This window comes from Leptonychotes weddellii, chromosome 8, assembly GCF_054177405.1.
Source record: "Leptonychotes weddellii isolate Sample4059 chromosome 8, ASM5417740v2, whole genome shotgun sequence".
Classification (NCBI taxonomy): Eukaryota; Metazoa; Chordata; class Mammalia; order Carnivora; family Phocidae; genus Leptonychotes; species Leptonychotes weddellii.
The window spans coordinates 27,288,238-27,303,219 of NC_138376.1; the positions used below are offsets into that span (position 1 = coordinate 27,288,238).

A 14,982-nucleotide genomic window follows, 5' to 3' on the forward strand; every position below is an offset into this window, starting at 1 on the left:
GTGGCGTGGGAGTTGCTTCCGGGTTGCGCGCCCGGAAGCAGGAAGTTGTCGGCTTACCCTCCTCGCCCGGCGGCTGCTGTCCCCGAGGCGGGAGGAGCCCGAGAGGGCGCGGGCCCCGCATGTGAGTGACTGGGGCCCGAGGCCGGGAGGGGGGAGGCCGCGCTGTGACAGCCTCACCGCCGCGCCCGTCTGTGACATCCTCGCGCAGCACCTTGCCCCTGTGCAAACCCTTTTCCTGAGCCTCAGGTGTTTCGCAGACGGTACCCCCGGCAACTTCCCCCTCCGCGCCCCCGCCAGGATCGACTCCCTTAAGACCTCTTTTCTTTCGTTGGCTCTGTGGGGCCGAGCAAAGCGAGGTTGACCCTGCTTGAACCCGTTTCGCAGGCGTCAGCGGCCGTGTCCAAAACACGATTGGCGCCAGCAAAGTCTAGATTTCACTGCCCTTTTGACGGATTTCTAATTTTTTTGTATATTGGGAGTAGATTTTCAGCTCCCCCCAACATCTTTTTCTAATAATTGTCAAAGAAATTTTTTTTCTTTTAAGTGTGGACTTGGTATATGATAACCGTAGCATCTAGAATTTCAGAAAGTTGTATGACTTGGTTTATTGACCCGATGAACTTGTTTGTAATCACCTTTTAGTGCAAAAATCGCCTGCCCCGTGTTCCATACTGTCTTAAGACCATTAATCCTTCTGTCACACCTTTTCCTGTTTAAGAGCCTGCATAGCCTTGGTATTCGCGAATACATTTAAAATATTTAGTTGTCATTTTATAGTAGAAACTACTCCCAGATACTTATTATTCTGATTTTTTCTGGTTGCCATTGGTTTTCCCATGGTGGAATCCTCTATCGGCATTGCTCCCTTAATAAAAGTGTGTATTTGAGTTTATCACAATTTCTCTTCTAAAGAACAACCCAAATGCAACTTTGCTACATTGAAGGTTTGACAGAAGTTCACATAGTCCAACTTGCATACCAAAGAGTAATCCTGTTTGCCCAGTTAGGCCTTTCTGCTTTGGACCAAAACAACTTTCAAGACCCAGTTTGAATCCTTGTTCCTCTACAGCTGCCCTATAGCACCACAGATTGTCTAAATGGGAGGTTCCTAATCTACTCATCTAAATCCTTCTTAGGTTGATATATTTTTAAGAATAAGAATAAAAGGTAAAATGAATAAAGCGTTAAGTAAATTAGTTTGGGAAAAGAATGATCACCTTAGGTCCTTTCTATAAATTTGCTTAGTAGACATTGATCAGGTTCCATGTTCCTGAGGTGAACTTCCATGCCTGTTTTTAGTTTCTTCTGTTATTTTCTCCACTTATCTTTGGTTTCAAGTGTTAAGTAACAAAAATTTAAATGAGTAAATTTTAAAGATATAATTGGCTTTATTAATCAATTCATTAATTAGGCAGCATCCAGTCTAGCAAGTAGAGGGGAGCTCCTAAGGGCTACAGAAAAGGAAAGGTTTTTAAAGGTAGAGAGAGAGGCGCCTGGGTGGCTTAACCAGTTGTGTCCAACTCTAGATTTTGGCTCAGGTCATGATCTCAGGGTTGTGAGATTGATCCTTGCGTTGGGTTCTACACTCAGCAGGGAGTCTGCTTGAGATTCTCCTTCTCCCCCTCCCCCCCTTCTCTCCAAAAATAAATAGGGAGCGCCTGGGTGTCTCAGTCAGTTAAGCAGCTGCCTTCCACTCAGGTAATGATCCCAGGATCCTGGGATCAAGCCCTGCATCGGGCTCCATGTTTAGTGGGGAGTCTGCTTCCGCTCCCCCTGCTTGTCCTCTCTCTCTGTCAAATAAATAAACCTAAAAAAAATAACAAATAAATTAAAATAAATAAAGTCTTTAAAAAAAAAGGTAGAGTAGATTAAAGGCTTTTTTTTTTTTTTTTTTTAATTAGGCAAGGTCACTCTCCTAAGGGGAATGGGATGAGTTCTATCAGTAAATTTTCTAGCGCTGACCAGAAATTCCATGTTGACTGGTTAAAGTTCTAGGGGGTTTGAAACTGTAGTTAGGTTAGGTGTTAAGTCTTGGTTTACTGACTTAACCTAAGGGACACCATTTGGGGCCTGTGATTTTCTTTTTAACACAAGAAACAATTTAGTGTGAGGAGACATGGAAATAGGTATAATACAGAGTGATCGAGTTGTGTTTAAGGTTCAAAGGACAAACATCAAGGCTGGAATAAGGAGTTCACTCATTTGAAAAGCATGGGAGCTAGACTTTGTAGGCAGAGGAAATTATTTGTACAAAAGCAAAAAGATATGAAATGGTATGTCAGTGAAGCATGTGAGGAAGGAATGGGAAATGAGACTGAACAGGTAAGCAGTGACCAGGTCATAAAAGGCCATGCTAAGTAATTTGGACTTCATCTTACAACAATTATTAAGTATTAAATTTGGGTATTGGGACACATGTTTTACATTCATCTTGTAATCCCTGAACAACAGTGTTAGAAAGACACAATTATCCCCATTTTATAAAATAATGAAAACTCTGAGGCTTAGATTAAGTAGTATCTCATGGCTGCATAGTAGATGGAAGATCAAATAATTGTCCAGCTTTTTCCAACTCCATTGCCTTCTTGACCCACTGTCTACATTGTTCCACAGCAGGGCATGGGGATTGAAGGAAGTTGCTTTATTTTATTTATTTGTTTATTTATTTATTTGAGAGGGAGAGAGAAAATCTTAAGCAGGCTCCACACTAGGCCGCAGGTCTTGATCTCACAACCTTGAGGAAATGACCTAAGCCAAAATCAAGAGTCGGACACTTAACCAACTGTGCCACCTGGGAGCCCCTCAAAGAAGTTGCTTTAAATAGATGAGTAACGTGAACCAATTTGTGTTTCAGAAAGATTTGTGGAGAGAGTAGAGGATGGATTGGAGAGGAGAAGGAGGACTGGAAGTATAGAGATTAATTACATCTTTGTGATGGTCCATGGGAGAGATGTTGAGGGCCTTAACTGCCATTATGTAGAGCTAAAGAGGAGATGATGAATGTGGGAACTATACAGGGGGTGGAATTGAGGATTTAGTGATTGGTTCATTGGTGTGTTTGAGGAAGAAGGAAGAGAGGTTTTAAATTTGGAGAACTGGCGTTTCCAGTAATTACAAAGCAGAATATGGTAGGAGAAATGGGTTGCGGGGGGAAAATAGTCAGTTATGGACACATTACATGTAGGGGACAGTAAGAAATTTTGGCCCGGGTGTCTGGTAGATAGATAGATGGATGGGTCTGGAGTTCTGGAAAGTTGTAGACTGGAGAAGAGATTTGGGAATCACTAATAGATGGTGGTTAAAGCCATGGAGGGAATGAGAAGATCAAGGACAAATGTGATGAATACCAACATTCAGGGGTATAGTCTCTGAGAAAAGAGAATTATGCCAAGGTTTGAGAGCACTTGAAGGAGAAAATGGATAGCAACAGCAGCTTTTGCAGAGAGGTCAGGTAAGGTGATAGTTGAGAAAACATCCTTTGGACTTGGCATGTAGAGAGCTATTGGTGGCCTGAGTGAGAGCAATATCGGTGTGAGCGGGGCAGAAATACAATTTCAAGAGGTTAATAAACAAATGGAGACCTGAGAAAAAAGGTGAAGTAATGCCTTTTTTTTTTTTTTAAGGAGCTTGGCTATGAAGGGAGGGAAAACATGAGCACTGGAATTCTAGAGAGGAAGGGTTTGTTGTTGTTTTAATGGTAGAAACTAGAAAAGGTGAGGATAAGACCAGGTAAAAATAAGTTTTAAAATGTGGGGGTTATTGCTTCAAATATGTTCATATCATAAAGGACAAAAAAAAAAAAAAAAAGGCCAGGATCTGTTCTAGATTTAAATAGACCAAAGAGATATGACAGCTAGTTGTGATGTGTGACTATTGATTGGATCCTGCATTTCTAAAAAAACTATAGGGCATTTTTTTTAACAAATTTGACTATAGAGTGGATATTAGGTAATCTTAGTGAGTTATTTTAGTAGGTATGATAATTTTGCTTATGATTAAGTAGAGCAGTGTCCTTATTCTGAGGAGATGCATGCTGAAATATTTAGAAGTGATTTCATAATGTGTCACAACTGATTTTTAAATGGTTCTGGCAAAAGCAGAGAGGAGTCAGGTAAAGCAAATTTGGCCAAACGTTAACAGTCAATCTAAGGGAAGGATATACAAGTGTTTATTGTAGTATTTCCGTTTTTCTGGAGGCTTGAAATTTTTCAAAATAAGCGATTGGAAAAAATGGAAGAGGCATATTTTCAGTGAATGAAGAAAGTATCAGACTCACCAAATTTCACTGGACAAAGATGTCCAGAAAGAGGACTTAGTCAAGTGATGCTAAAACTGCAAAAAAGTAGAATTCCTTTAGCTGTAAATTTTAAGCACTTCTACATTTTTAAATTCCTGCTCTTCTAAGTCCTATTGTTTTAATGTTCATCAACTATTTTTCCTTTAAATATGATGTTTATTTTTTCTTAGCAGTTTTTATTACAACCCAAAGGCTGCATTTTTTTCATTTTAGTAGAACATCTTCAGTTAATGGGAATCGCTGGATAAAATAGAATGGAATTTGTTCATAACACTAAGGAATGGATTATCATACTGCATAGCTAGCATAGCACTAAAGAACCTAGTACCAGAAAAAGAAAATTTAATATTACTCGGGATATTGTCCCCACTTTTGAAGATTAGGACATATTTAGATGGGCTTTTGAAACTTTCTTTTTTGAACTATAGCATTTCCCCTTTCATGTTTTAGCTAGATGCATCAGTATGGCATCTCAGAGTTGCCTAACTTGGCATAGTTGTTTAGTTTGGAAAACTGAGAACCTCCAGGGTGATGTCAAATCAGTGTTTAGGACATATTTATAACCATGAAGGAATTCTGTATCAGACAGGGCAAAGCAGAAGTTCACATTCAATGTGACCTCTTAACCTGTTATCTGCTTTAAACATTTTTATTGATAAGTTCTATCAGAGTCATTCTATGAGCTATGCCTCTGTCCTGTTTTTTTCCTAGACTTGAGACCCAGAAGGAATTGTGGAGAACATCTCATCAGAGCTGTCAGTGGCTTCCTTCTATTCCTGAGATGCTCCTTCAGAAGTGAACAGCCTCCTGGGGCTTACCTCCCCCCTCACCTCCACCCCAGCCTCCCTTGAAAGCAGAATTTCTTAACCTTAGCACCCTTAGCAGTTTGAGTGGGACAGTTCTTTGTTGTGGGGGGGCTGTCCTTGTAGGATGTTTGGTCTTTACCCACTAGATGCTAGTGGTGCCCCTCCAGTTGTGACAATCTAAAATGTCTCCAGACATTGCCAAATGTCCGCTGGGGAGCAAACTCATCCCTACTTGAGAACTGGTATTCTAAAGCAGTGTCTCCTAATTGGGGGTGTGCCTTTACTCAACAGGGAAGAGTTGGAATACTTCTGCACCTGGATCCCACTCCCAGAGGTTCTAGCAATTCATTATGTCGAGGGTGGTGCATGATACCTTGATTTTCCTAATTCTGCTAGTGACCCTGCCTGTGCCCTTGCAGGTATAAGCCCCTGTTAGAAGTCAAGCTCACTCTTTGGAACTTGCCTCTGTGGCAAAGCTCATTCCTGCCAGAGTTGGATCTTCTTTCTTTCTGGAGGTAAAGGAATTGCCATCAAGGCTCAGCTGATTTCAGTCAGTCCCCTCGTGCTTGATGCTTAGCCATGACTTTGTGTTTGATTTTTTTTTTTAGGGACAAGATTTTTTTTTTTTTTTTTTAATGCAAATCCTTGTGTTGAGGGCTGACTTTCAGATCACAGCAAGGGAGCTGCCTTGCTAGTATGAAATCCCAACCCAAAGGGATATTTTTTATGTGGTTTATTAACATCATAGCTACTAGATGCCAGTACCCCTCCAGTGTGACCATCAAAAATGTCTCCAGACTTTCCAAATGTCCCCTCTCCTGAATTGCCCCCAGTTGAGGACCACTGGTCTAACCAAAGCCAAAAGGAGGGCTTATTATAAAGATTCCTATGTGCTCTTAGAAACTTTATGAAATTATTAGTAATGACCCTTCCAGTAATTTGGGAAATGTGTCAGAATCTCAAGGAGGAAGGGTGTACAGTTTGCAGAAATATATTCAGTATCATAATACCATTGTATACTTGAATTATAAAAAAAAAACCATATTTTTGCAATACAAACGGGGGGTTTGATGAGATGTTTATGTGTATTAAAAGTAGGCAGAGGTTTACAATGGTGGGGAGTTCTCCTCACTTGCACTTCTGTTCCCTTCACAGTTCACAATAATGTGATGTTCTCTGCTGCCTGAGGGATACCTACATGTGCCCCACCTTCCAACAGTTTCAAATTATTTACTGGAATTTTTTCTAGAATTCTGACTGCTCTCTTTTCTGGTCCTTTACTGAATTTTAATGGATTTTGACTGGATATTGTTGGGTAATTAATTGTAGTTTGTTTGAACATTATCCTTGCTTGCTTATAGAATGTCTGTTAATTTCAACAGAAAAATGCTGTCTCTGGAATCACTATTCACAAAATCACAATGTGAAAAATATTGTAATAAGTTACTGCTTTATTCTTTTTCCAGGAATCATTGTAGTTGATCACTTTTCTAGTTCTCAACCACTAAGTTGTGATAATTGAGGGACACGGTGTTGTGGTTTCCGCACTGCCAGCTCAGAATAGGAAAATACTTGGTAAGGAAGACAGCATGCATAAAGGTTAAAAGCATCAATCCTGAAGTCAGGCACACTTGACTTCTCATCCCAGCAAGTTATGGAACCTTTCTGAGCCTTAGTTTCAATATCTGTGAAATGGGATTAATCACACCTACCTTTTGGCAAAACAAAGAAAGCAAAGAAAGAGAGACAAACCAAGAAACAGACTCTTAGCTATAGAGAACAAACTGATGGTTCCCAGAGGGGAGGTTGGTGGGGGGATGGGGGAAATAGGTGAAGGGGTTTAAGAGTACACTTAACCATGATGAGCACTGAGTAATATATACAATTGTTGAATCATCATATTGTATACCTGAAACTGGTAGAACACTGTATGTTAACAATACTGGAATTAAAATTAAAAACTTAATAAAAAAAAGTCACACCTACCTTCTGGGGTTGCTGTGATGATTTACTAAGATAATGTTTCTAGAGTACTTAGCACGGTGCCTGGCATATAGGATGGCATAACAGGAAGTGGTAATAGAGGAATGCATATAAGTCTTTAATTTCTAATGAATTGAGTTTTTCTACCTCCTGAAGTCTTCATCTGCTCTTAAAATTTTAGAGCTAGAGGGAACTTTGCAAACCTCCTAGTTCAGTCCTTTTATTTTTTGGATGCGGAAACAGACCAAGTGACTCAGCCAGATCATAGCAGTGTAGTGTAATAAATGCCACAACAGGCGTATGTTCAAATTCTGTAAATACACATTTTAAAAACGTCTCTATGGAGCTTTATATACCATAAAATTTACCCAGTTGAAATGTACAATTCAGTGTACATTTTTAATATATTCACAAAGTTGTGCGACTATCACTGCAATTTAAGTTTAGAACATTTTTGTCACTCTAGAAAGAAACCCTGTATCTACTAACAGCCACTCTTCATTCATCTCCTCTCCCTCCCCTGGATAACCACTGATTAATCTATTTCCTGTCTCTATAGATTGCCTCAATTCTTGACTTTTTGCATTTTATTAATGCAGTCTTATGTGATCTTTTGTGACTGTCTTCTTCCTCTTAGCATAATATTTTCAAGGTTCACCTATGTTGTAGCATGGATCAATATTTTATTCCTTTTTAATGTCCAATAATATTTCATTGTATGGATATACCACATTTTATCCATCCATTCAGTAGTTCATGGACATTTGGCTTGCTTCTGTTTTGGAGCTATTATGAATAATGCTGCTTGGATATTTGTATACAAGTTTTTGTGTCGAAATATGTTTTAAATTCTCTTGGGTTCATACTTACAAGTGGAATTACTGGATCGTATGATAACTGTGTTTAAATTTTTGAGAAACTGTCAGACTTTTCCAAAGCATCTGCACCGTATTATATTCTCACCAGCAATGTACAAGGGTTCTAGGTGCTCGATATCTTTGCCACCTTATTATCTTATTTTTTTATTATAGCCATTCCAGTGGTTGTGAAGTGGTGTCTCATTGTGGTTTTGATTTGTATTTCCCTGATAGCTAATAATGTTGAACATTTTTTCATGAATTTATTGGCCATTTGTATATCGTCTTTGGAGAAATGTCTATTCACATCCTTTCCCCATTTCAACTGGGTAAATTTTATGGTATATAAAGCTCCATAGAGACGTTTTTAAAATGTGTATTTACAGAATTTGAACATACGCCTGTTGTGGCATTTATTACACTACACTGCTATGATCTGGCTGAGTCACTTGGTCTGTTTCCGCATCCAAAAAATAAAAGGACTGAACTAGGAGGTTTGCAAAGTTCCCTCTAGCTCTAAATTGGGCCATCTTTTTATTATTGGTTGTAATAATTCTTTATGTACTTTGAATATCAATCTCTTATCAGATATATGGTTTGCAGATATGTTCTCCCATTCTGTGGGTTGTCATTTCACTTACCTAAAAGGTATCACAACTAAAATTTAACAATTTTAGTGTAGTCCAATTTAGTTTTTCTTTTGCTGCTTATGCTTTTGGTGCCATATCTAAGAAACCATTGCCTAATCCAGTGTCATGAAGATTTTTCCCCTATGTTTTCTTCTAAGGGTTTATAGTTTTAGTTAAGTTTATGTCTTTGCTCTGTTGAGTTAATTTTTGTGTATGGTAGAAGAAAGAGTCCTACTTCATTCTTTTGCATGTGGATATCTAGTTGTCCCAGCACCATTGGTTGAAAATACACATTTTTAAATAGAGTTTACCTATCCTTTTATCTGAACCTTGAAATGAAAGGCTAGATGGCCTATAAAAAACACACTGAGCAAGAGCACAGACTTTGGGGAAGGGATTTAGCCTCATTAGGTGTGGGGGGTTTCTCCCCTCCCCCAGCCAATTCCTTGAAGTCTAGATTCCCTGCCTATTAATTCACCATTAGCAGTCTGATTCTGATTTAATTGGTTTGGGTTGAGGCCCTGGTATGAGCGTTCATTAAAAACTCTCTAGGTGATTTTAATGTGTAGGCACACTTCAAAACTAGTGAACTAAAGGGTTAACAGTCATAAAGAGGACCAAACAGTCCTCGGGAGGCGCTGCTGGAAGGGGAGATAGGCTGAGGTGCTCGCTGGCTGGTGGCACTGCGGGCCTGCTTTTCTCCGCTGAGCTCCAGGACTGTGTCCTCTGCTCTACAGGTGGCAGCATCTCCTTACTGAAAAAATAGAATTGTACCCTGTCAGTGCTTTTTGGGGTTAGAAGCACTTTGGGGATGAGGTATGTGAGACAAGAGGACCTCTACATTTAAGGGAAAAAAAGACCAATAGAAGAGAACATAAATCCCAAGCACAATTTTTTCTTCTGTAAGTGAAGGAAAATACTATTTTGTAGCACAAGCACTCTTTAAATTTAACTGCATTTTACAAATGTATTCTGCTTCACTAGTTTTTACCTTTTGTTCTGTGGCCACTGTGAAACAATTTGGCTTTGAAGTAACTATGAGAAAAATTGAATTTTGAAATCAAAGATCCTTAGGTCTTTTAAGTATGTAAAATACAAATAAAAGGCTCTTTATTGTCTCAAATCGTATTTGCGGAAAAGCTTGAGGACTGCAGCCTACAAGGTCTGAAGAGTCCCAGTGCCATGGTTTTTGTGTTGCTTGAAATTCTTGCTCTGCCAATAACAAAGCGTATCAGCGTGTTCCCCGCAGTAAATCTTGCTTTCAGTGATTAGTTCCTCCTCTTATGTTGCTAAAAGGCGGATCTGATGTAAATGCAAAGAAATAACATCAACAACACTCCATATTGTGTTTCTTTTTATTTAAGTAAATCACCAGTAGTAGACCTCTTGTGATTAGTTTCAGAAATCATTTTGGTACTAGTGTTTCAGAGTTTGGTACTAGTGTTTCAGAGTCCCATTAGGGATTTGTTTGTGCTCTAGACAAACAGAATGCTCCTCAAAGTGTTTGGGAACCAGTGCGGGTCTATAAACAGTTTGTTACCAGCCCACAGTTAAGGAACACCTAAAAGCTGTGTAGCACTAACTTGACATTGTCTAGACATAGATTTTGTTTTACAAAAACATTGGCCTGCGGTGGATTAGGAAAAACACAAAGCTGGTCCTGCCCAACAGATGGTCAGGAAGCACTGTTCTAAGGGAAGGAGCTTTGAGGTGGAAGTACTTGAAAGAAACCATCCTTTTTACATTTATTTTCTTTCTCCCAGGGATTTTGTATTGGAAGACATGGATCTAGCTGCCAATGAGCTCAGCATTTATGACAAACTTTCAGAGACTGTTGATTTGGTGAGACAAACGGGCCATCAGTGTGGCATGTCAGAGAAGGCAATTGAAAAATTTATCCGACAGCTGCTGGAAAAGAATGAACCTCAGAGGGGGCCACCCCAGTACCCTCTCCTGATAGCTATGTATAAGGTAAAAATGTGTTCTGATGTGGAGATACCTTACAGAGCATAAACTCTTCAACTTTCTCCCCAAAAACTACTGTCCACTGATTCTATCACTAAACCTTAGTTTTTCTGTGAATAAATTGGCCTTTGCTCTCGTAACTGTGTGTTACTAGGAAATTTGACTATTTTGTTAAATATCCTAGATGAAAAGCTATATATTTATAGTTAAACTGTATTTGTGTATATTTTAAACTGTATTTGTGTATAATTTTTAATAGCCCCAGGTCGTATGATAGAAGCTTGGTGAGCCTTGCAGTCCTCATAGTTCTCAAACTTTCAGTGCTTTCAGAAGTGAATGTAAAAAAATAATAATAATAATAAATAAATAAATAAAATTTAAAAAAAAGAAGTGAATGTAAATGGCTTGTTGATGAAAATGGATCAGTTCCTAAGGCACGTTGGAAATAATAGAAGAGGCGGGTTTTTTTCTTGGCATTAAAGTATTTTGTTTGCTGGGACAGTTATTAATCCTTTCCCTGTCTTTCCTTGTAGGTCCTTGTAACCCTGGGATTAATCTTGCTCACTGCCTACTTTGTGATTCAACCTTTCAGCCCATTACCACCTGAACCGGTGCTTTCTGGAGCTCACACCTGGCGCTCACTCATCCATCACATCCGGCTGATGTCCTTGCCCATTACCAAGAAGTATATGCCAGAAAATAAGGGAGTTCCTCTGCATGGGGGTGATGAAGACAGACCCTTTCCAGGTAGAATGCTGCATTTTACTACTTCTGAGATACAGCTTTCTTGACAGTATATGATGGGAAAGGAAATAACATGTATTGACATATAATGAGAAACACTTTCCCTGTTTTGTCTCACTTAATTCTGTGGGGACTGATGGGTTTTATTGTCCCTGTTTTGCAGATTGAGAAACAGGCTCAGAGAGATTAAGAAACTTGCCAGAAAAACACTTCTGGGGGAGCCATATTCAACCCCCCCCCCCCAATGCCAGAGCACACGGGGTAGAGATGAGTGTTTTTGTTTTTAGGAAGGATCTGAATGTGTATTATTCTACCCTTTTCTCTCCTGTGCTCCCTATCCATAATAGGCATTTTAATAAATAGCTCTTGATTTACTGAAAGCATCTGAGTCCAGCTTGCTTTTAACCAGATCCTTTAATAGTCCTTGCGTGTTGGACTAGGTTTTTGTCCCAGTTTGTCACGGTCTTTTAGTTTAGTCTTTTCTCTCTGTCTCACAGTGTGCTTATTTAGTGCTCCTAAGTATACAGTTTTGCCAGTAAGTTGAATTTAAAAAGCATTTAAACTTAGTAACGGTGCGTAAGTGCACCACAGGAATTTCTAGTCTGACGCAGCATTTGAGGACTTTCCTTCTGAGAATAACATAACATGATAAGACTTGAAATTTACTTTTTGAGAAACAGTGGAGGGGATTTTGTTATTTGGCAGTGTTAATCTTATTTGCCCATATGAAGGAATATGTAAATTAATTTCACAGATGGATTCAGAACTTTTTGTGTAATCAGGTTCTGAAACCTTTAGGTTCCAGCATAACTGTTCAGGAAGTATGTTTTCTCTTCAGTGTTGCTTCCAGCAAAAATTTCCTAGTGGAAACTACATTTTATAATGCCCCTCTTTAAGCCAAGACCTGATCAGTCATAAAAATCACTTGGATTGAGTCTCCTTTGAAAGCTATTTTTGTACACTTGAGGGAGGAAATTATGGAAAGATTTCCAAAATTATACTAAAATCAGAGGAAGGGACCATTATAAAACAAAAAGCCTTGTGAGTTTTTTTTTCTTGAATTAGCTCATATATAGAAAGTTTTTAATTCCGGACATAACTTCATTGTATTTATTGAGAGGGTTGTTTTTGAAATGTCATCAACAAAGCTAAAAAAAAAAAAAAGTGGCATTTCCAGCACCCCTGTCAGGAAGGTCCAGAGCACATGGGGGAAAGATCCAGAGAAACTTGTCAATGAGGCCAGCCTGTATTGCATCCTCACATGCATTAGCCTCCTTTCCCTTCTTCCTGTCACTGCCTCCCTCAAGGTATCTTCTGCTCTTTGGCTCATAGAGATGAAGTTAGCAGTGTTTAACACCAAGTTGATGGCAGTTACTTTTTTTCTCCCCATCCTGTAAGGAAAATTTCCACAGGCTATTAAATTAGGAAGTGAGAGTCATTGGACCATGATTGCTTATTCTCTAAGTCAGAGTCTAGTAATTCAAGAAACCATAGCATCTCATCCACAAGCCTAACTATTGGGTCCACTCCAAATGAATATTTTGCCTTGCAGATGGAAATAAAATGAGTCCTTGGAGCTCAGTTGTAAAGAGAGAGCATTGGAAGGGTGGGGTTTTAGCTCTCTAATGTTATTGACTCTATTTTTTTTTTTTTTAAGATTTTATTTATTTGCGAGAGAGACAGAGAGCATGAGAGGGAGGAGGGTCAGAGGGAGAAGCAGACTCCCTGCCGAGCAGGGAGCCCGATGCGGGACTCGATCCCAGGACTCCAGGATCCTGACCTGAGCCGAAGGCAGTCGCTTAACCAACTGAGCCACTCAGGCGCCCTGTTGTTGACTCTATTAAAGTGCTGCTTTTACTTGTAAATGTGGATATTGATGCACCATATTTTCCTGTGTGTGATCATTCTGGGAAGCTGTGGCCGTGTAAAACGAACAGCATATTCCATAGCATTTGGAAGGAAACTTAAGAATGCATAATATTATAAGGGGTAAATAGAAACATATTGGGGAGAATTAGGTACAAGAAATAGGAACTGCTGGGCCTGTAAGAGGGCTAGAAAGGGAAAAAATGTAAGTTACCATTCCTAATGTCATGGTACCAAAAAACAGCTGCCTTTTATTCAGGATTATTTAGTGATACCTTTTTAAGATTTTTTTTATTTGTTTGACAGAGACACACAGCGAGAGAGGGAACACAAGCAGGGGGAGTGGGAGAGGGAGCAGCAGGCTTCCCGCCGAGCAGGGAGCCTGATGCGGGACTCGATCCCAGGACCCTAACGACTGAGCCACCCAGGCGCCCCAACTTAGTGATACCTTTAAAGTAAATGTAGAGAGAATGGCATGGCAGATTCAGCTCCCTGAAGGAAAGCCCGCAAGCATATTGGGGCTGGCCTGTCTGTCTAACCTGTCACCCGTCCCCGCCTCCCCCCCCCCCAGTCATCTGACACTCCTTGCAGTGGCACCTTGGGAATGACCAAGGGCAATGGTGGGAGCAGTGCTGAGGTACCCGAGGCACGGCCACCAATGGTGCCAGGTTTCCTGCCGACCTCTGGTACTTTCTCCTCTTGACTCCAGCCAGGGAACAAAAGGCAACAGAAGTGGGGTTCTTTTTCTAGGTTCCAGCCTTGGATAGGAAATCCTGCTCCTGAATCCTCTTGATGAGAAGAACGAGGTGACTCTCTAGTGACTCACGTCAACCTCCCACTCTGCAGCAGAAAATAAATCAGCTGACACTTACTTAGTACTTACCAGATTGCCAGGCCCTGTTCAAACGGTTTTCCATATATTGTCTCATTTAATCTTCACAATATCCCTGTGAGGTAAGTTCTGGTTTTATGCCTGTTTTAAAGATGGAGACGCCAAGGTACAATGACATTAGGTCACTTGCCCAAGGTCCCAAGGCTAGTGAGTCATAGAATCAGGATTCGAACCCAGGCATCCTATCCTCAGAGTCTGATCTCTTAGCTTCTGCTGGGAGTAGTGTGTAGCCTCATAGTATGCCTGGAGACTCTAGCTCTAAGTTTGATTTGGGGGGAAAAAAAAATACTTGATTTTGGAGTTCTTCACTCTCAGCTCTCAGCTCCCTAGTGCCTGGAATAAGGTTTTGCAGCTGGTACTACAGATCCAAAGATAAGCCAAGCTCTTGGCCCTTTAGAATTTTCCTGATCTAGTCTTTTCCTAGGCATTCAGCCCAGCTCATCTTCCTGTCTGCACCTTTACAGGTAATATTTGACTTGTTACTTGATTAAATCCTTTATCTTATTAACCCATAGTTTTCCCTTTGCAATCACATTCTTAGTTCTTGTTTTCCCCCCCAGCCTCCTATCTTTTTACCCACTTTGATCTTACCACCATACTCTTGGCTTTCACCCTTCTTCCATGGCATCACTGAGTCTTAGAGCTAAAAAGGAACTTTAGCATTGATCTAATGCATAGCCCCATTTTATAAAGAGGAAATGGAGGACAGGAGAAGTGAAGTTACCTGCTTACCCAGCTAAAAATACCAAACTGGCACTTGAACCTTTGTTTCTTAACTCTAGTCTAGCGTTCTGTCCATCACACCACACGTACTGCCTGCTGTTTCTGCCCTCAGCCAAGCCAGGCTCCCTCCTGTTAGGCCCAGTTACTTTGTTTATTTCAGGCATCTGTAATTTTTTTTTTATTTTATTTTTAAGTAATCTCTACGTCCAACATGGGGCTC

General features: G+C 40.1%; 1 protein-coding gene across 5 annotated transcripts in view; it reads left to right on the forward strand.

The window, feature by feature from the left end:
• The first annotated feature begins 6 nt into the window (after positions 1-6).
• The window catches only part of C8H6orf89 (chromosome 8 C6orf89 homolog), a 46,284-nt gene continuing 31,308 nt past the window's right edge, over positions 7-14,982 (forward strand). For 3 of the 5 annotated variants that reach the window (XR_014147634.1, XR_014147633.1, XM_081828112.1), the window contains exons 1-4: positions 8-121; positions 5,523-5,618; positions 10,336-10,543; positions 11,071-11,284. Coding sequence is in view for 3 of the 5 variants with exons in the window: in XM_081828112.1 (XP_081684238.1) it covers positions 120-121; positions 5,523-5,618; positions 10,336-10,543; positions 11,071-11,284 (520 nt within the window). In the remaining 2 variants the exon portion in view is untranslated. Of the gene's footprint in view, positions 122-5,522; positions 5,619-10,335; positions 10,544-11,070; positions 11,285-14,982 lie in introns of those variants that run through there. The other 2 variants (XM_081828113.1, XM_081828114.1) reach the window with 2 other exon arrangements.